The sequence below is a fragment of the Schistocerca nitens genome, chromosome 5 (assembly GCF_023898315.1).
Source record: "Schistocerca nitens isolate TAMUIC-IGC-003100 chromosome 5, iqSchNite1.1, whole genome shotgun sequence".
NCBI classification, from domain to species: Eukaryota; Metazoa; Arthropoda; class Insecta; order Orthoptera; family Acrididae; genus Schistocerca; species Schistocerca nitens.
This window is the reverse complement of record NC_064618.1, coordinates 686,919,010-686,942,237: the sequence shown is the minus strand read 5'-3', so window position 1 is coordinate 686,942,237 and position 23,228 is coordinate 686,919,010. Positions and strand designations below refer to the sequence as shown.

The following is a 23,228-nucleotide window of genomic DNA, read 5'->3' as shown; positions in this document are numbered from 1 at the left end:
ACCTACACTCATTGGTGGAGAGAACCTGATGCCACTGATCCAGTTTGCATTCCAGGTGTGCCCTTGTGTAAGATCATCATATGCCATAGAGCTACATAATTTGTACTGTAGTTTCTAATGGATCCCTAGAGGCAAAATTGATATAGGAAGTCATTTTCATACAGTCTCAGCCCTCCTAGTTGACTTTGAAAAGGCAGTACACAGTTCTGTTGCATTCTCATAGTGGTACCTTTGAGCCACAATTTGTAGGTAGCCATCATCAGAACAAGGGATATTGAATATATACAAGGAAGGGCAACAAGAATTGTCACAGATATGTTTGATCCATGTGAGAGCACCATGGAGATTCCTAAAAAAATTGAACTGGTAGTTGCCTGAAGGTAGACACAAAGTATTCCAAGAAAGCCTCCTTACAGAGTTTCAAGAACCAACTTTAAGGGACGAATCTAGATAAATATTTTATATCCACCCTCCCCTCCCTCCTTCCTCCCCCCCTCCCCCCCCCCCCCACTCCTTTACATATTACTCCCACAGGGATCACAAAGAAAAGATTTGACTACTTACAGCATTCACAAGAATCCATAACAACTGTTACAATGAAAAGTATGCTTGTCGTGCACTTCAAAGAGGTTTGTGGAGTGTGGATGTAGATGTGGCCGACTACAGGTGACCATGACGAGAAAAATCTTCAATGTTTTGTGTCTCACAATAATGACTGAATAACCCACAGACTCATTATGGAAAAAATATATTGGCAAGAAGGTGTAAAATTCCTGAGGTTCATGAAGGCGCTTCTGCAAGACGTTCACTTATTATGCTTACATAATCTTTCCACTGCCTGCTTCTTTAAAATATTGTTATTATTTTTTTACATTACCTTCATTGTCCCAAAACATTACACCAAAGGCCATTGCTGGCTACAGATATGGCAAGATGCTAGTTATCCCATCTGCAGATCAGCTCAATGTGAGAGATTTTCAAGTGAAAATTCCACCATTTGCGTTAGCTTCTTGACATTCTGGTGCCAGAGAGGAGGGGGAATGAAGGGGGGAGAAGAGGGAATTAAAAGAGTGGAAGAGGAAAATACAGGAGGGTTATGTGGAGAAGTACAACAGGCTAAGATGGGAGAGTATCAGGAAAGTCTGTTTGTTTGAGGGAGATATCAATAATGGGAGGTTATCGTATTTACTCGAATCCAAGCTGAATTCGAATCTAAGCCGCACCTGGAAAAAGAGACTCGAAATCAAGGAAAAAAAAAAAATTCCCGAATCTAAGCTGCTCCTAAAATTTGAGACTCGAAATTGAAGGTGAGAGAAAAGTTTTAGACCACACCTCCAAATCGAAACAAGGTTGGTCCATTGTAACATGAAACACAATTGAGGTCGAATGGATGAAGATAGAGCTACAGTAGTTTGGTTCGAGTCACAAGTTTAACAGTTAAGCTTTACCAAGTAGCCATTGCTATGTGCCAGGCGCTCCGTCCATATTTATACTGGTACCCTTACTTTATCGCGTGCTTCGTCTGGTTTGAATCGATTGCTTATTTTGCTTTGATCTGATAAGTGCGGTTCTCTTTGTTATAGGTGCTTACATCACTCAAAGCTGAAAATGCATTATTGTAATGTGTCATGCATTGTTTGTCGCATTCTGATTATGAGTGTTTACAACCTGTCACCGCTCATGGCTTGGCTTGCTTTTGTGCGCGCTACCACCACTTACAGTAAAAAAAAAAGAGAGGAATTGTCTCATAAGTGAAACAATGGCAAGAGACTGCTATTTGTTGTTACTTACACTGCTGCTTTCTTTGATAATGATCAACAAGAAGCAAATAATATGCTGCGTATGATAGAATATGTTCTGAACGAGAGTTTAGCGAATATTTTTCTCTGTTTGAAAATCTTTGCAGACACCTCTTTAGTACATTACATTCTGGACAGAAATTAGAGTCATCTTAGATTTAAAAATCTAGTCAGTTGCCGTGCTTCATTTCTGGCTGTATCACTATTCAGCATAAGAATAATACGAATATAAACATGACATGATATGTATATTCTTCCACATTGACAGGATTTAAATGAGATAGCAGCAAACATGGAAGAATACATGGTATAATGTTCTTCCAGCTTTTCTTTTAATTTATCTATTGACGCGGAGGTTTTGGCGCCAATATTTTTCTTTGTACCTGAAAAGCATGCCTGTGTAGCGCTACATATATTCGACGGCAGAAGTTAGTTGTGGCGGCACCTACCAACATTTTTCAGAACTTCCACTTACTTTGCACTCGATTCTAAGCCGCAGGCAGTTTTTTGGATTACAAAAACCGGAAAAAAGCGCGGCTTAGATTAGTAAATACTATAGTGAGACATTAACTATTGATGGATGATTAGTAAATATAAGGAGAAGCATGTATTTTGTGGAAAAGCTCACAATTTTATGAAAAGCTCACAATTTTGTGTGCATTAGCACTGATACATTAGAGGAGTCCAAAGGTTCAGTGCTTGTAAAAAATCAGAACTGCTCACATTACTCTATAGAGCATGTACTGTTCTTCAATAACGGGGTACATGGGAGTCTCTCAAGCAATATGTATAAGTTATTGTTGTTATTCCACTGTCAAGTACCTGCACATGAGCTAGTACATAACATGGGATGTTGAGAAGTGGTTCTACTTGAAACATGCAAGTCTTTTACTCTTACAACTAGGACTTACCTGTAACCCTCTCCCTACAGGCCACATGACTGAAACACAAAACACCAGAAGTAAAACAATACTAACCTGGCTTACTAGGTTTTTACTCTTTTCTTGTAGTATGTCTTTCATTTTATACAGAGATTCAGTTTGCACAAGATAACATTTTAAAGTTTCATTTGCGAATCCATATGCTTTCTTTGAGTGCTGCACACTGTTCTTCTCTTTGTTTAGAGCTAGTTGCAGAGAACCTACCTGTTAAATAAATCTCAAATTAATTTAACTCTGATTTGTGTATGAGTGCGCATGATGTTCTTTCATGCTAACAAAATAACAAAAGTAAAAGAACCTATACAAAAGACTCAATGTTGACAATTAATATAATGCATAGTGATGCCAAAGGAACACAAGATTTCAAATACTTAATGGAGATTCCCATCCCAAACACCAATGAGAAGGTAGTCAGAGAAAGAACAACACACATAAAAACAACATTCAGACTGCACAGAACCCAAGGAAAGCATTCTAAGAAGTAGAGGGAGAGAGAAGAAAAAAATCTAAGGAAGATCCTGAGGCCAAAAATAGTAACTGCAGGTGAGTTTACATTTCACCTGAGGTCAGTTAAGGAATTATATAAGGAATCTGAAAATATCCAAGCAATAATGAAGAAAAGTTATGAAAAAGGTATTGACTTACCAGGAGAACAGAAAGACATAAGCCCAATGGTGAGAGAATTACATCAGGAAATAGAGAAGTGCAAAAGCAGTAGATAACATATAGGAAACAGAGAAAGGTTGAAAGCAAAAATACCACAAGTGGTGGATTCATCCAATGACAAAGCAAGTGGAAAATGAAAAATATTCTTGGAGAAGGAACAAAAAAAGTGAGTCAGAAAAGAAGGAATACAAGGTCCGTTCAAAAAATTCTGGAACATTCTTAATTTCATGGCAATTGTGTGTTGGAGTGAAATGCAGTTGGCTCCTCTGCACATGTCTGTGTTTAATGTGTAACTGCTGAAAGTTTCACTGTTCTATGTCTGTTAGTTATTGTTCAGTGCTGTATTGAGTAGAATGAGGTGTCACATAGATTGTGAATTTTGAGATGGCAGACTTAGAGGAGCAATGTGTCTGCATTAAATTTTGTGTGAAATTCAAGAAAACCTTTACAGAGATACCAAACAATGAAGGAAGCCTATGTTGCTGAGTGCTTAAGCCATAGTTGGTAACACAAATGATCCATACAGTTTAAAAATGGGCAGACAGAAGTTAATGATGACCCTCATTCAGGACACTCTTCGACCTCTACCAACAATGCTCATGTCAGGAATATCAACAAAACTGTGCATGCCAATCAAAGACTAACTGTCCAAGAGATTGCAGAAATGAGAATGAAATGTTCCTTAAGAGAATCATAATTAGTGATGAGACATGGGTCTACAGTTATGGTGTTGAGACCAAGGTTCAATCTTCACAGAGGGTCAGGGAAGTTTCTCCAAGACCTAAAAAAGCTTTTTAGGGTGGGTAAAATTTCAAAGCCATACTGATAGTTTTCTTTGACACTGAAGGATCATTTCATCATGAATTCATGGCACAGGGAAAAACTGTTAATCAATGGCACTACTGGGATGTGTTGCAACACCTGTGAGAAAATGTGAGACAGAAATGGCTCTAAATGTCATGAGACAATTTATGACTCTTGCATCACAGTAGTGGACCTGCACACTCATCACTGTTGATGTATGACTATTGCACAAAAATATCAAATCTCTGTGCTGTCTCATCTGCTTCAGCCTTCAAATAAATAAATAGAAATGGAAGCTATTGATGCAACTGGGTCCCAGATATGAAATTACATTTTTCACCTGTACAGATGATATACAGAACTTGCCTTTTAACAGTTAACCATAAGACATTAAATACATGTAAATTATAGATTTTTGGAGATTTTGTTAATTATTGTAACCAGTTTTCAGCTTATGTGGTGATAACTATAATTATAAAAATTACAGTACACAAAACAACACATTTGCTTTTATACTATAGTGTTTGATGATGATATTACTTCATTAATTCATTGAATAAAACTGTAAAATTATGAGACAGAATCACTTGCCAGCTCTTAGTTTCAGGAGGTGAAGTTTTTAGTACTATCCACAAACATTTAAAAGTACACAAAACTTCAATAGCCCTTCTCTCATCTGTTTCATCATGTGGAATGCCATTCCTTGTTTATATTGTCCTCCACAAATACTGAACAACTTGTTCCAAAAGTTAAAATAGTTTTTTGAACCTTTACACACATCTATCAGCAACATTAAAACTTTTGACTACTGAAGGTTTGAAATCGTCAGAAATTCTGTCATAATTTTATAGTTTCCTCCATGTTAATTTTCCTTTTGATACACAAATCCATTCATGCAATCTTAATTTTCTATAAATTCCAACAAGAAATGAAACCTTCAAGTATGTGTAACATATTGAGGTACACATTAATGAAGGGCAAGTAAATTATAGAAGTGTAAAATGTATATTGCATTAATGATAACATACCACTTTACTGCTTAAATGATATTGGTCCTTAGACTGGCTAAATTTAAAAATAAACTGAAAATACAGTTGCTACTTTGGACAAACTTGCTTCCTTCTTAGCTATATTAAATAGCTTCTGTTTATTCCTATTGGTAGCTTAATATTTACTAAACTATATTATCAATATAATGAAACTGATAGATAACTACTTACCATAAAGATGGCATGCTGAGTTGCAGACAGGCACAACAAAATGATTGATAGACATTTAGCTTTTGGCCAAAACCTTCTTCTTAAAGAAAACATACATTCATACAACCAAGCACACCTCACATTCAGATGACTGCTATCGCCAGCAGCTCAGACTAGAATCACCTGTCACACTGAACAAAAGTAATGTGCTGGAGTGGGGCAGGGAAGGGGGAGGGATAACAGGGTATGTGGGATAGGGTGGGAGGGAGGGGGGGGGGGAAGAGAAGAGTGCTTTCTGACAGAGAAAACAGGGAGTAAAGGGCAGTAGAGCAAGGCTTCCAGTCCTAGTGTTGGGAGGCTGTGGGGGAGGGTGTGGGTGAGGGGGAAATGGTTATCAGAAAATGACAGTAGCAGATGAGGGAGAAAAAGGCCAGTGGGTGCATTAGCAGAGAGAAACACATAATGAATGTGATGGGATGTGAAACTGGGAGGAGGTACAGGACAGAGGTGGCAAAAATTGTTGTGTGGAGAGTGTGGGAACAGTAGGCTACCACATGTGGAGGCCAGGAGAATTTAGGAAATGAGAATGTATTGTAAAGATTACTCCCATCTACACAGATCAGAAAAACTGATAATGTTGGTGGTTGGTGGTTAGACATGTCTTTTGATACCTGCCATCCCTTTCACCCCAAAAAATCCCTCTCATGCAGCCTGGCCACCTGGAGACATTATATCTGCAGTGGCAAGAACTGCTTTGCCCGTATGCTCAAGGTTTCACTAATGACTCCACAGACACAGTCATCCAATACAACCTTGGACTGGAACAGCTGAACCACATCCTTTGTCAGGGAATTGATTATTTGTCATCATGCCCTGAAATGAAAGAAATCCTACCCAAGAGACATGCCATCCCTCCTAAAGTGGTGTTCCATTACCCACCCAATCTCCACAACATCCTAGTCCATGCCTACACCATGCTCAGTCCCAGCCCCATGCTACAGGTATCATTTCCCTGTAGAAGACCCAGGGGCAAGACCTAACCAGTACACCTACCCAGTACTTTCTGTTCCAGTCCTGTCACTGGCTTATCCTACCCCATCAAAGAGTGAACCATATGTGAAAACAGCCATATCATATACCAGCTCTGGCACAATCATTGCATTTTGGTATGACAAACAGTCAGTTGTCCACCTGGACCTCCCTGTGGCACAATATGCAGCTGAACATAACATGGTTGATTTCAATGACTGCTGCACTACATAAGTCATATAGATCTTCCCCTTCACAACCAATTTTTCTGAATTGTGTAGATGGGAGTTACAACACATTCTCTGCTCTTGAAATTACCCCAGCCTCAACCTACAGTAACCTACTGTTCCCATACCCTCCACTCAACAATTTCTGCCACCTCTGTCCTATACCTCCTTCCAATTCACATCCCATCACACTCATTGTGCACCACCCACAGCTAATGCACTCACCAGGCTTTTCCCCCTTTTCTCCCCCTCTCCTTTCCTACTACCCATCCCCCCCCCCCCCCCCACACACACACACCCTTCTCCTCTCGCCCACTGCCACCCAACACAGCACCTGGCAGCCTTATCCCGCCAAAATCTGATCACTACATGCTCTGTCAGACAGCACTCTTTTTTTGGCAGGAAGCTAAATGTGTAACAGTATTTTTATACTAAAATGTAAACTTTCACGGCCGGAAATATCATGTCCATTATAATTATCCGGGCTGTTATGCCGTGGTCGGTTGATGAATTCCGTATTGTTTCCCAACGTTTCGTCTCCGACTGCGGGAGACATCTTCAAGGGGGTCCGTAGCTTGATGGAAGGTCCAACACACACACACACACACAGTCAGTAGCGAGCCAGTGTGTGTGTGTTGGACCTTCCATCAAGCTACGGACCCCCTTGAAGATGTCTCCCGCAGTCGGAGACGAAACGTTGGGAAACAATACGGAATTCATCAACCGACCACGGCATAACAGCCTGGATAATTATAATGGACATAACAGTATTTTTGTTGTGCCTGTCTGCAGCTCAGGGTGTCATGATTGCAGTGAGTAGCAATCCATCCTTTTCATCAAATTGTTGATATTCCTACCTTGACTTTCCATTATTTGACTGTAATGATATTACTGAAAAAGCAAAAAAATGGTTACCTACATTTGTAAAAACTGAGACATATTTACAGTGCATTAGTGTTTTTCATGCATCTTTACAATGAACACTGCTACTCGCTATGTAATTAGTTAAAGAGACAGATGAAGCATGGATTGAACAGAGACTTGTACTTACTTCATGTATGGGACTCACTAGAGGTGAGACATGTTAATAATTTGTGGTGGTTATTAAACCAACCAGGATATAAATGTATATTAATAGAGTCTAATACTTGATGACTCAGTTGGCTTAACAGAGTTTAAATGTTTATACAAGAAATGGTATAGTGGTTTCCCGTTGAAGTGAAAATATGCCATGATTGAACTGAAAGTATTCTACGAGTATCCAATTATTTCAAAAGTAGAGTCTTTTAAATTCCTATAACCAGCAATAGTATTCAGAGAAGAAGCTTCTGGGAGATTGATGCAGCTGATTATCCAGGAAGAGGATCGGCTAGACCAGTCACATAAGTCAACTAATGAGAGGGAGGTGTGAATTGTGAATGCAGTACAGCATCACACTGCTTCTCGTGTCATCAAAATGTTAGAACGTGGCAACCTGAGTGACAGGACTTTAAGAAAATAGGAATTTTGAGATGGAAATGGGAAGAAGATATTTTGAGTTGCCATAGCAACCAGGCACAACAAGATAAGAGAACTGTTTTGAGTAATTGGATAAGTCCAAGAAACCAAATGGAATAAAGTTGTGAATGCAACACAGTAAAAGGCTTAAGAAAATAATAATGTCAAAGGAATGGAGAATAGACCTCAACATTTTAGACTAAGAAGAGTTATGCTGAGAATACTCCAACTAAGAAGATTTGGTGTGGAGAGTACACAGCTCTCACCCACATCGCAACTGATGCTGATGCAGTAACCAGCCTTACATCCACTGACGCTGGTGCCAGTGCTGCTTGCCAGAGCTGACTCCACATCTGCATGCCGATGCTGAAGCCAATGTTCAATGCCGCCAGTGCCAGTGCTGTTCACCGGTGCTGAATACACATCCGCTCACCAATGCAGCTAGAACTCTAGACCAGGTGAGCTTAAAACAATAATTGTTTGAGTATAAAGTTGAATGAACTGTTGAAATAGACTGTAAAATTGTAGTCATTATAAGTAGAGTAGAATTTTTTTAATGCTCACAAGGTCAAAAATGTGTAAAGTTATGGATAAAAAACAGCAACTAGGAGAAACTTCAGAACCAGCCATGGCTATTAAAGTGAGTAGGGAAATGCAGGACTGGTCTGAAGTAGTGAATTTAATCAAAGATCAGAATGCCCAAATTACTACTTTAAGTAAAAATTTAGAAGCACAGAGGGCAGTTTTAAATGCTCAAAGTATTAAGTTAGATTCAGTGAACAATCAGTTCAATGGTAAGTTGGATGACCAGAAGGCAGATTCAGTGAAAAGCTAGAGTGAGGTTTTAAATTCTAAATTCGAGGCCTTGAATGATAAAGTTGAGAATATGAAGTTAAATGTAAAGAATGAATTAAGTAATTCTTTGACTATCCAGATGAATCAAATGTTTACTGGCCTTTGTCAAAAGCAGAATCATCAATTTCAGATTTTGACACAGAAGTTAGCATTTGATATTGAAGATAAATGTAATAATGTAGAATCTGAATTTAGTGAGAAGTTAGGATCCTTTCAAAGTATATATAATGTTACGTTTGATGCAGTAAAGCAAAGATTACACACTTTAAAGGAAAGTGTTGAGAAACAGGACAAGCTAATTCCTATAGTCCAATCGCAGATTACAGGTGTCAGTACACAAGTTGTCAGTTCATGAGCAAATAATGTAGGATGGAATTTCAAAGAGAATACATCCAGCTTTGATATTACAAGTGTATGTAGCTTGGAGGAACCATTTGAAAAAATGATAGATCAAGGAGTTGCCACAAGAGTAACCTCCAGAAACTTTTTGACTATTGCTTCTTCCAAATTTAATAATACCAGCAAGGTTATAGGCAACTTGTGGAAAGGATTCAAATTTGTCCAGGATAGAGTAGAAAACTGAATAACTTTACCTGATGTTGTGTTACCCAGTAAAGTGGTGATTGTTTTGCCGTGCAGAGACTTTCACAAAAAATTTAATGAGAAGTACTGGTTTGCACTTGCTCAAGTGAAGTTAATATCAGATCCATGGGATCCAGGCAGAGTCACATTTATCTCCCATGGACATTAACGTTCTGTGTTAACAGGCAGAGTAACGACCGCCAGATCCCTAGTTGTTTTCAATGTTTCTTCAGTCATAAGACTTTCCTGCAACAAATTCCCCCAACTTCTTGCACTATTCCCCTACTTCTTACACTATCCCATTATCCCCCAATTACAGTTTAATAGAGAAACATACCAATGAGGAACTGTGATTATGTCACCCAAAACTGCTCCTGGTATGTGACTGAGTTATCCTCAGTGCCCACTAAGTATTTGGAATAAGTTGCCCTCGGTTGTTAGAGGATTGTGCTCACTAAGTATTTGGATTAAATCATCTTCAGTGGTTAGAGAGTAGAGAGTTGTGCCCACTAGGAAATTTTATAGTGTCGTCCTTGGTTATTCGAGGGGTGCCGGTGCCTGTCTTCATGACTCGTCCCGTGTTATCCCAACTTATTTTGACTTGCTAGGTGGCAACATGAGATGGAAATAGGTGCGCATATTTCCCCTGAGGTAAGATAGACTAAATCTGCCTAGCTAGCCAGTCTCTCCTGCTTTCCATGTATAGTTAGGTTTTATTTTTGCCTAGCCAGCCAGTCTGTCCCGCCATCCACGTATAGTTAGGTCTTATTTTTACCTAAGCTATTCTTTGAAGGTAATCTCTTCTCCAGTTTGCCTTGCAAACCTGTGTGTAGAGGTCTAAATAGAATCCACATCATTAATGGAGTATGTTCTATAGATATGAGATGTTGTTATAACGACTCTAACAATGAATTTTTTGAAAGCTGTCTGGTAAACCCTTATTTTGCCACATATTTCTGGGTAGACAGGGAGAGCCATAGCTAGCACATAACTTTTAAAATAATTTCAGAATTCTTGAGATTACTAGTTTCATACTGAAGGTAATATGTTCAAGTAAAAGTTAAAATTTATACTTTTTGGAGCATATTCATTTTGATAAACTCAAAAAGATATTAAGTTCACACGAGATATAATATTGTGTGAATAATTAAATAATGGTGATAATAGGATACATAATTTTGTACTTAATACTGAATATTTTTTACCTTTTATGAGATGTAATGTAGATGGGAGGTTGCCTATTGGCTTCTGTCTCGGGTTCTTCGGCCGACGTTCATCTAATGATTTTTCTGACGTTTTGCCAGCACGAGTGGCTGGCATTGTCAAAGCTTCACCCTCCATTGCCGGTGGTGAACTGGAGCCGAGCTCATGGGCGCAGACTATATGTACCTGGCACGCCAACGTCCGAGGGCTTCTTCATGGTCATTTCCGGTGCGGTTCTCCTCTTGCTACCTGCGACGGTCGTTCGCTGCAGTACGGGCAGCCAGGATCCGTTTACCTTAAGGCTTTCCTCTTTCTTGTTCAAACTGTTCACGTGTTTTTGTATTTCTACAGCTTCTCTGAACAAGCGTGTGTGATAACGCTTCTCTACAGCCAGAACTTCCATGTCGGCGAATTTTATTACGTGGTCGGTCTCATTCAGTGCGTGCTCTGCCACGGCCAATTTCTCCGCCTGCCCCAACCTGCAATGTCGCTTATGCTCTTTGATCCTGGCGTTGATGGATCGTCCAGTCATTCCGACATAAACTTTTCCACATGTGCTTGGTATACGGTATATTCCCGACATTGCAAGTCTCTTTTCTCCTTCGCCGATCTAAGACACTCTTTGATCTTCCTTGTTGGTTTGAAAATCATCTTTACGCCATGTTTGTGCAATATACGGCCGATTCTGTCCGTCGCTCTGGGAATGTATGGCAGAAAGGCCATACCCGACATTTCTTTTTCTGATTCCTTACTTCGCCGAGTGTTTGGCTCTGTTACACTTCTAATATAATTTGTGGAGTACCCATTGCTCCTCAGGGCAGTTTCCAGGTGTTGCATTTCTCATTTGAGGTGTTGCGGGTCACATATTCATCCTGCTCTCATTACAAGCATACTAATCATGCCTCTTTTCTGGCTCGGGTGGTGGTTTGACAGTCTGTGCAGGTATCGGTCCGTGTGTGTCGGTTTTTGATACACGCTGTGTCCCAGGGTTTCACTGTCCCTTGTGACCAGCACATCTAGAAATGGCAGTTTCTTGTCCTTTTCTACTTCCATGGTAAATGTTATGTTGGCATGGAGGCTGTTCAAGTGTCTTAGGCAGTCACCGAGCTGTTCTTCACCATGGCTCCACACCACGAAAGTATCATCGACATACCTGTACCACACCTTAGGTTTGCAAGTCGCCGAGTCCAGTGTGTGTGCTTCGAATTGTTCCATGAAGAAGTTGGCCAGCACTGGACTGGGAGGACTACCCATGGTGACACCTTTCAGCTGTTTGTAGAAATCGCCATTCCACGTGAAATAGCTCATTGTGAGACATGCATGGAAGAGCTTTCTGATGCCCTGCGGGAAAATGGAACCGATGTGCTCCAGAGTGTCACTGAGTGGCACTTTCGTAAATAACAAAACAACATCAAAGCTGACCAAGATGTCGTTTGGTCACAGGTAGCAAGAGGAGAACCGCACCGGAAATGACCGCGGAGAAGCCATCGGACATTGGCGCGCCAGGTACATATAGTCTGCACCCGCGAGCTCGGCTCCAGTTCACCACCGGCAATGGAGGGTGAAGCTTTGACAATGCCAGCCACTCGTGCTGGCAAAACGTCAGAAAAATCATTAGATGAACGTCGGCCAAAGAACCCGAGACAGAAGCCAATAGGCAGTTTGTCAACACGTGGCCACGAAAGCCTTAACAATTTTGTAGATGGGAGGGTTTGTATTGATTTTGAAAGGGGTGGGTAGTGTAGGTACAAGTATGACTAACACTAAACACACATCACACCTTTAAAATGCCCCTTGCAAACAAGTGTGACTGATTGTTCACCAATTGCCATTCCATAGGTGTTGCTGAGACTTTCTTCAGGGACTTCAAGGGTGAAGGTGAAAATGTCCTTTCTGTAAGAGACAATTAACACCATACCTCCTCCGGCTTCTCACTCAAGTACTGGAGAAGTAGGGATCCTGTGGTAGGCGGGTGGGAAGGGTTGCCTGTCTTTGGGGCTATCTTCTTTCACTTCTTTGCAACCATTTCTACTTTTTCCTTTCTTACTTCTCATTCGAGTATCTATCTATGTTCCCCTCTTTCCATATTCAACTACTTCTATCACAGAAGTTCTTTCTAATTTCTGCGGTTTCCAATAACCTGCAACTTATTTCATACAAGTAGGCTGAAGAATCAGGGTACACAAACACACTTACGCATACACATGAAAAAATACAAGTACACAAACAATGAAATTACACATCAAAATGGGAGAACCGTCAAGTGTTGTAGGGGGAAAGGAATGTGTACATCGAGACAGGATGCACATATTCTCATTTACTGTGATGGTTCTACATTGCACACATGGTTGTATAGAATCACTTTAGGGAAATAGGCACACATTGCCATTTACTGTAATGGTTCTACATTGCCTATTTACAATTTACAAGACACACACATAGGTATATGAACAATGATGATTCCATATCACACATATGCATAAGTGTAGAAGAACGATGATAACTGAAATATATATGTAAAACTAGAATGATACCACATCAAGTATGCATAAGAAGGATGCGTAAGGAAAGAGGACATAGGCCGGAGAGGAAAGCATCAAAGAAGGTCAGCCTAAAAAGTATTCTGACGACTAGTAGGATAGTGGGACTCATAGCTTAAGTAAAATATATTGAATAATGTATGTAGGCATGGTGTATGCTGGAAGGGTAGGAGTTGATGAGTAAAGGAGGACTCTAGGGTATGAAATGAAGTATTAAAAAGCGAGTGTAAAGTAGATTTTTAATTTTTCCATAGAATACTTAATTATAGTATAAATAATTATGTATACTAGACCAATGAACCATGAGGTCTACTCAGGTTGAAAAAGAAAGGGGGGGTGGGGGGGTGCACCCATAATGAGTACTTTAAGGACAACAAAAATAAGCAGGAACCTTTAAATATTCAGCAAACTAGATAAAGAGGTGGCAGTGTCATATCTCAAGAAGGAATTCAAAATACTTACTACTGGGCAGAAGCATATAGAGGAACTATGGTTCAAGTTTAGACTTAGACATAGATATGTACCTATAAAATAGTTCACCATGACTGTGAAATAACAGGAATAAAACAGTTCATCATGGGTGTGAAACAGAAGAAGTAAAACAAAGCATAGTGTTGAGATGTGCTAAATGAAATGTGTTTGTATGCCAAAAGGGCACTGTGTGATGTGTTTAATAACAGACACTTACAAAAGACTTTATCAGAAAAACTCAAGAAATTCTTGCCACATGAAAATGCTATCTGTGGTACCAAAGTAAGTGTTTATAACACTCATGAATGACTCAGTAACTGAACACTACTTTTAATTGTCCCTTTACAAGGAAGAATCCATGAGTACTGTCCCAGTTTAATCTTGCTCCACTGCAAAGTCCAAAGCATTCCAAAAAAGCAGTTGAGTTCATAAATGACTAGGTACAGAAATCTGGCTAAAATTGGAAATTGACAAAACTGAGATTTTTACAGTAAATCTAAGTGTACATTGAAAGGATAGGTATCAGTTGTGCCATTCATTGAAATTTAGGTTGAACTGCTGGATGTCAATAACTTGCTGAAACAGTATATCAGTGCAGGGTCTTCAGGCCATCCTCAGGTGCATACCTGTGAAAGAACTCTGAGCTCCCCTAATTAATGCCTCACTCACACACGTATGGTGTACCCAGATGTCATTGCACATGTGTTGTTGGAGCACCTTCTGTGGTGAAAGCTTGCCCCATTGATATCTGATCAATCATCTTCACATTATAAAATCACTGAATGACATGGGCTATGTAGAGCATGAAGTCTTTCTATGACAGGACTCCATGCAGTATCTAATTGGAAACCATGTCCCAACTGATAAGAGCCTCAGTCATTTTTCCATTGATTCACTGATAATGGAGTTCCAAAAGTTTGAAGTATGGACCACAATTTTTGTTTCATCACATTTCAGTGGACAACCACAAGAAATACAGTAATTTGTGATAGTGACTTTGATGCTTGGATGAGATGAGTATGTTGCTGGTTCAAATGGCTCTGAGCACTATGTGACTTAACTTCTGAGGTCATCAGTCCCCTATAACTTAGAACTACTTAAACCTAACTAACCTAAGGACATCACACACATCCATGCCCAAGGCAGGATTCGAACCTGCGACCGTAGCGATCGCACAGTTCCAGACTGTAGGGCCTAGAACCGCTCGGCCTCGGCCACCCCGGCTGGCAGAATGTCGCTGGTTTTCCATTATGTTATCTTGAACATTGCACCTTTTTTGCTCTAAATTTGATTCACTGAATTCACATAAAATCTTATAAACTCCTGCCCTGTGCAGCTCTACATCATCTTTGACTGCTCCCAGAAGTGCCTATCTTTTTGCTGGAGGAGAAAAGATAACATCAACCTTGTTTTTTTCTTAGTTCTTAGTCTATTTTCACAGATACATGTACAATATATGGCAGACAGGTTATCATTTTGAAAGGTTGACAGGTTCATACTCCCCATGGAGTATCATATTACACTGGATAAAATGACTTCAGAAATCAGCGAATATATTACTCCAAGAGATTCAATCTTTATATATATATATATATATATATATATATATATATATATATATATATATATATATATATAATATTGTAGCAATATAGGTTGCAATGCACTCCAAACACATTTTAACAATTAACATTTAATAAGAGTGGAAAATAGCTTACTACATAACCAATAAATATCATTTAACTTAAAATAGGCATCTTATTATTTATTAATACACATTTTTTACCCTGAACTCCAAAACAGTTACCAAAAACTACTTTAAGCAACACAAAATTTTACCATTTTGTCAGAAGAGGACCCCAACTCACCTTTTGTTGAGCCATATTCCATTCCCCCAAACTCCCTCCCCCCCCCATCCTCCTCCTTGACCGACTTGTAGAATTGCCCCTGAATGCTGTTATATCAAACCCAAACCTGTTGCTGATGATATGTAGCATGTTCACCTGAGGCACTTTTGTGAAATGAGTAACAGCTTCAAAACTGATCAATAATCATTGCTTTCCAATTTAAGTGATTTAAGGTTACTGATAAAATGAGTATAATTTCTCATATTTGCTTATAATGTTCAGATATGAAGAACAGTGTACTTCACAAAACGAAAAATTATAGTATCCTATAACATCAATAAGTTACTGTTGCAATCAGTCAACTCATACAAATAACTGGGTGTAATGCTTTTCAGGGATAGGAAATAGAATGATCACATAGGCTGTCAGGGATAAAGCATGTGCCAGATTTTAGTTTATTGATGTAGTACTGGGGAAATGTAATCATATAGATAGCTCACAAATCATTCATGCAACCCATCCCAGAATATTGATAAAGTGTATGGGACCCATACCAAATAGAATAACAGGGGATATTGAATGTATACAGAGCAAGGCAGCACCAATGGTCACACGTCTGTCTGATCCATGGTAGAGTGTCACAGAGATTCTGAAGAAACTGAACTGGCAGACTCTTGCAGATAGATGTAAACTATCCTGAGAAAACCTACTTACAATGTTTCCAGAACCGGCTTCAAATGATGACAATAGGAAATACTGCAGTGCTCTATGTATCACTCCCAAAGGGATTGTGGGGACAAGATTAGGTTAATTACATCACACACAGAGTCACTTAAACAATCGTTCTTACCACACACCATACCTGAATGGAATGGGAAAAAATCCTAGTAATTGGTACATTGAGATGTACCTTATGCCATGCAGCTCATACTGTTTTGCAGAGTATAGATATAGAATAGGTTTGAGCAAAGAAATCAAGTACTTGTCAAATAATAGGCAGCTGCTCCAGTATAGTTCACAGTAGCTCAAAGATATACAATTGCTTAATGGATCTTTGGCATTCCTTACAGCCCAGGTGGAACTGAACTACATGGTCTGTGTCGGTAGACAGATGCAAGTCAAAAGTTCTTCCATTTTTCTCATCACATAGTTAGCTGATTCTTATCAGTCTTGTGATACACTGAGTTACATAATAAAACAATAATCTTACTAATATAGTTCTTCCATGACATTGGAGGGATACATTACCTTTATACACTTTGAGCATTAATATGTCTACATCTACTAGTAAGTTACAGAGGGCTACACTCTCCATAGGCAAAATGTTGCTCTTTGGTGATGACCTCTCATCAATACACATCAAGAGCCCTGATGTATTTCCTCTGCTATATCCACTGTAAGAGGGAATAATACAGCCTCTTTGCTGGAGCTCACAAGGTCCATTTTTGTTGTGACACAGTTGTAGGAGCAAAGTTAAGACTTCTTCTGGACATAGTCACATTGTATATAGATTTCTCCTTTAAACTTTTAACAGGTCATCAAGCAGAAGATTCCTGTGGCACCCATACCACAAGCTTGTTAGTAGATGCAGTTTGCCATGTTGTAGCTTTATTGTCTAACCAGTTCTTTTTGGCCTGTATCACACCATCCACCCAGTACCAAAACAATAAACATAGTCCTGCATCTATTAAATGTAGTTATTTCATACCCCTGGACAGAGAATCCAATTCATACCAACTAAACTTAATTTTTTCTCTTATCAGTGCCAAGCTCACTTTGCGTTCAGTGTTATTTGTAGCACCGTTAATGAAATGCACAGTGCATGTGTGTGTGTGTGTGTGTGTGTGTGTGTGCTTATTTTAGCACAGAAAATTATTAGTATTTAGTGAGTTACATTCTCACCAAAATTATCTGCTTTCCACCAATTTTTGATGTCTTGATTGTTTCAAATACTACACTCCTGGAAATGGAAAAAAGAACACATTGACACCAGTGTGTCAGACCCACCATACTTGCTCCGGACACTGCGAGAGGGCTGTACAAGCAATGATCACACGCACGGCACAGCGGACACACCAGGAACCGCGGTGTTGGCCGTCGAATGGCGCTAGCTGCGCAGCATTTGTGCACCGCCGCCGTCAGTGTCAGCCAGTTTGCCGTGGCATACGGAGCTCCATCGCAGTCTTTAACACTGGTAGCATGCCGCGACAGTGTGGTCGTGAACCGTATGTGCAGTTGACGGACTTTGAGCGAGGGCGTATAGTGGGCATGCGGGAGGCCGGGTGGACGTACCGTCGAATTGCTCAACACGTGGGGCGTGAGGTCTCCACAGTACATCGATGTTGTCGCCAGTGGTCGGCGGAAGGTGCACCTGCCCGTCGACCTGGGACCGGACCGCAGCGATGCACGGATGCACGCCAAGACCGTAGGATCCTACTCAGTGCCGTAGGGGACCGCACCGCCACTTCCCAGCAAATTAGGGACACTGTTGCTCCTGGGGTATCGGCGAGGACCATTCGCAACCGTCTCCATGAAGCTAGGCTACGGTCCCGCACACCGTTAGGCCGTCTTCCGCTCACGCCCCAACATCGTGCAGCCCGCCTCCAGTGGTGTCGCGACAGGCGTGAATGGAGGGACGAATGGAGACGTGTCGTCTTCAGCGATGAGAGTCGCTTCTGCCTTGGTGCCAATGATGGTCGTATGCGTGTTTGGCGCCGTGCAGGTGAGCGCCACAATCAGGACTACATACGACCGAGGCACACAGGGCCAACACCCGGCATCATGGTGTGGGGAGCGATCTCCTACACTGGCCGTACACCACTGGTGATCGTCGAGGGGACACTGAATAGTGCACGGTACATCCAAACCGTCATCGAACCCATCGTTCTACCATTCCTAGACCGGCAAGGGAACTTGCTGTTCCAACAGGAGAATGCACGTCCGCATGTATCCCGTGCCACCCAACGTGCTCTAGAAGGTGTAAGTCAACTACCCTGACCAGCAAGATCTCCGGATCTGTCCCCCATTGAGCATGTTTGGGACTGGATGAAGCGTCATCTCACGCGGTCTGCACGTCCAGCACGAACGCTGGTCCAACTGAGGCGCCAGGTGGAAATGGCATGGCAAGCCGTTCCACAGGACTACATCCAGCATCTCTACGATCGTCTCCATGGGAGAATAGCAGCCTGCATTGCTGCGAAAGGTGGATATACACTGTACTAGTGCCGACATTGTGCATGCTCTGTTGCCTGTGTCTATGTGCCTGTGGTTCTGTCAGTGTGATCATGTGATGTATCTGACCCCAGGAATGTGTCAATAAAGTTTCCCCTTCCTGGGACAATGAATTCACGGTGTTCTTATTTCAATTTCCAGGAGTGTATTTCATGTTTTGTCACTCACAAGTATTCATGTAACACATATTGGTCACAGCCCTGTTGTACTGTTAAAGAGGACGTTTACTTTTTCTCTTGATATCTTTAAAAAATGCATTCTGTTTTGTATTCTGTCACATAGGCAACAAATGCTACATTCTTAATAGTCTTTCAGCTCTTTCGTATTACCAGCTCTAACAGGATGGCTTGCTACATTTCTTAGAATACTTTGGGACTTTCATTTCCTGTACTGTACTCTGAAACTGTCAAACATAAAATAATTTAAAACATCCTTCGACTGTATAGGAGGTAAAAGCTGGATTAGGACAAGATAGCCTGATGCACAAAATGAAACACTGAATACCCAGCAATTTGGTATTTAGACCTACCATGCATGCAAGTATTCATCCCACCACCAACTGCCCATCTCGTTTACAATTCCTCTCACCTCCGAGGTCTTCTTTTGCAACTGATGCTGCAGTCTCCTAACCTCTGCCTGCAGTACTTCAGTTTCTCCTTTTAATGAAGAAGAAAACTGGTCTGCAGTTTTCTGAAAATACTGCAAATATAAAATATGATGAATTGAACTTTTATCATTTATTGGCAGATTACCTTGAATAGCACAAAAAAATGGAAGTGTGAATTAACAAAAATAGAAAATAAAGTTCATAGATTGAACACATCACCATTAGTTTGCACCAGAAATTGTCTCAAAGATGAACCTTCAGTCAGACACAGATAGAAACAATTTTCCACTTACCAAGTAGGATATACATCAACCATATACTTCCAGGTATGCAGCTCAGTTATTGCTTCCATTTTATGCACAATATTTCAATGACTGACTCAGTCATCTCCTCCAAATGCTATGAGTTATGCTGGTGTGTATACTTACTGCCTAGATTCATTGAGTGCATATAACAGCACAATTAACAGCACTTGGAAATGACAGCTGGGTTGGCTGTCAAACTGTTGTTGTTGTTGTTGTGGTCTTCAGTACTGAGACTGGTTTGATGCAGCTCTCCATGCTACTCTCTCCTGTGCAAGCTTCTTCATCTCCCAGTACCTACTGCAACCTACATCCTTCTGAATCTGCTTAGTGTATTCATCTCTTGGTCTCCCTCTACGATTTTTACCCTCCACACTGCCCTCCAATGCTAAATTTGTGATCCCTTGATGCCTCAAAACATGTCCTACCAACCGATCCCTTCTTCTAGTCAAGTTGTGCCACAAACTTCTCTTTTCCCCAATCCTATCCAATACCTCCTCATTAGTTACGTGATCTACCCACCTTATCTTCAGCATTCTTCTGTAGCACCACATTTCAAAAGCTTCTATTCTCTTCTTGTCCAAACTGGTTATCGTCCATATTTCACTTCCATACATGGCTACACTCCATACAAATACTTTCAGAAACGACTTCCTGACACTTAAATCTATGCTCGATGTTAACAAATTTCTCTTCTTCAGAAACGATTTCCCGGGAGTAGACAACATTCCATTAGAACTACTGATGGCCTTGGGAGAGCCAGTCATGACAAAACTCTACCATCTGGTGAGCAAGATGTATGAGACAGGCGAAATACCCACAGACTTCAAGAAGAATATAATAATTCCAATCCCAAAGAAAGCAGGTGTTGACAGATGTGAAAATTACCGAACTATCAGTTTAATAAGTCACAGCTGCAAAATACTAACGCGAATTATTTACAGACGAATGGAAAAACTGGTAGAAGCGGACCTCGGGGAAGATCAGTTTGGATTCCATAGAAATGTTGGAACACGTGAGGCAATACTAACCTTACGACTTATCTTAGAAGAAAGATTAAGAAAAGGCAAACCTACATTTCTAGCATTTGTAGACTTAGAGAAAGCTTTTGACAATGTTAACTGGAATACTCTCTTTCAAATTCTGAAGGTGGCAGGGGTAAAATACAGGGAGTGAAAGGCTATTTACAATTTGTACAGAAACCAGATGGCAGTTATAAGAGTCGAGGGGCATAAAAGGGAAGCAGTGGTTGGGAAAGGAGTGAGACAGGGTTGTAGCCTCTCCCCGATGTTATTCAATCTGTATATTGAGCAAGCAGTAAAGGAAACAAAAGAGAAATTCGGAGTAGGTATTAAAATTCATGGAGAAGAAGTAAAAACTTTGAGGTTCGCCGATGACATTGTAAATGTCAGAGACAGCAAAGGACTTGGAAGAGCAGTTGAACGGAATGGACAGTGTCTTGAAAGGAGGATATAAGATGAACATCAACAAAAGCAAAACGAGGATAATGGAATGTAGTCAAATTAAATCGGGTGATGCTGAGGGGATTAGATTAGGAAATGAGACACTTAAAGTAGTAAAGGAGTTTTGCTATTTAGGGAGTAAAATAACTGATGATGGTCAAAGTAGAGAGGATATAAAATTTAGACTTGCTGTCAAACTATTATGCACAAAGTGGAAACTACAACTCAAGTAGACACACAGACGTGCAACATTAATCAATCGTGTCAATAAAATCTCAGAGATCACAGCATATACATTGTCAAACAGGAACAAGAAGTTACACACAGACACTCACTTTCAAACCAGCAGTTTTTTTCAACTGTAAGTTAATGGGAAGTGTTGAAGGTACTGATTCAATTCTCAAATTGTGTTAGAAAATCTTCCAAGACACAAGCTGAAGGAATATCAACATTGGATTTCTCTCCTACATTGTCTTGTTGTCCCTCAATTAATCATTATCCTCGGTGACTTCCCTTCTTAATTATTAACAATATAATGGAACCATTCAACCATGACATTGACACCTGTGTGAACGATATGGGAAATGGTCCCTCTAACACCTTCCTGTTGGCCAAAACTCTTGATGGTACCCATCAACGAATATTGAGAATTTTAAAACTACATCTGTACAGGCAGAACCTGTGATACAAGTACTAAGTGCCTCCAGGTGGACTACACTGCTGCTTGTTGCCACTACAATATTGCTCTTGCACTTGACAGTAGGCCATCTGGCATCAGAGAGTGTCAAAGAGGTTGCCAGTCTACAGGTGCCTATGACATCATCACAGGTTCTGCTTGTACAGGTGCATTTTTAAAATTCTCGGTAAAGGTTGGTGGGTGCCACTAAGGGTTTTGCCAAACTGGGGGTCTTAGGGGAACTTTTACCATTTTATTCATGCATGTGTCAATGTCACTACCACATATATCACACCATAGGAAACCACAAAATAGGAACTCTGAAAAAGGATAAGCATCCTCAGCTGCTTTGGGTCATTTTCAAATTGCATTGAATGTTTTTGTGCAGTCCCTAGTGGTTCCAACCTGCTCATGAGAGCAAAAACTGCAGTCACACTGTGCTCCAAATGGACGCAATCATGTCTGATAGGGATGCAGCCCCACAACATTCTTAGAGAAGGGTTGAAATGCCTGAGGGTGTCAGAGCATCAAAAGTTGTTAAGAAAGTCTTCCTGTTGTTGGTCATACTGTTGACTGTTGTTTTCATCTACAAAATGTGTAGGAATAAATGACCCAGGAAAGTTTCAGTGACACCCTTTAGGCACCACCTGTGGCCTTTTCATCCTGCTTCTCTGTGGTGGTGTGTCTGAAAAGTTTTCCTTAGCTAATCATACGGAAACCTTGTGATTTCAACACTGGGCATCACTGTTCTCACCTCCATGACAGAAGCATCAAAGGAAGGGGTGAGATATGGGTAAGAGGGGATGTGATGATGTTCCAATCATGTGACACATCCACAGTGGCATTGAGTAGAATTGTGGTGAAATTTGGTGCCAACATAATATCATTGACATCAGACATCCAGAAAGGTTAAAATATGCCATTTTCAGGCCTCTCTACAAAAAGGGGGAAACCAAAGATGTCAGTAATTACTGGCCAGTATCCTTGCTTACAGCATTTTCAAAAATCTTTGAGAAAGTAACGTACTCAAGAGTGGATAGCCATCTTAACAGTAATGGGATACTTAGTAAATCACAGTTCAGATTTCAGAAATGCTGTTCCACTGAGACAGCCTATACAATTTCACTGCCCACATAATAGAGTCTTTAAATAGTAAAATGTCACCAGTAGGAATATTCTGTGACTTATCCAAAGCATTTGATTGTGTGAACCATGGCATTATGTTAGAGAAATTACAATTCTATGGTATAAATGGAACAGCATATGAGTGGTTTAAGTCATATCTACAG

The 23,228-nt window shown here is 40.4% G+C and overlaps 1 protein-coding gene across 1 annotated transcript in view; it reads right to left on the bottom strand.

Annotated features, from left to right (window-relative positions):
- The window catches only part of LOC126260657 (centromere-associated protein E-like), a 577,712-nt gene that overhangs the window by 14,163 nt on the left and 540,321 nt on the right, over positions 1-23,228 (bottom strand). The window contains exons 19-20 of the mRNA XM_049957993.1: positions 19,480-19,590; positions 2,777-2,944 (exon numbers count right to left, since the gene is read on the bottom strand). Of these exons, the coding sequence (XP_049813950.1) occupies positions 2,777-2,944; positions 19,480-19,590 (279 nt within the window). The remainder of the gene's footprint in view (positions 1-2,776; positions 2,945-19,479; positions 19,591-23,228) is intronic.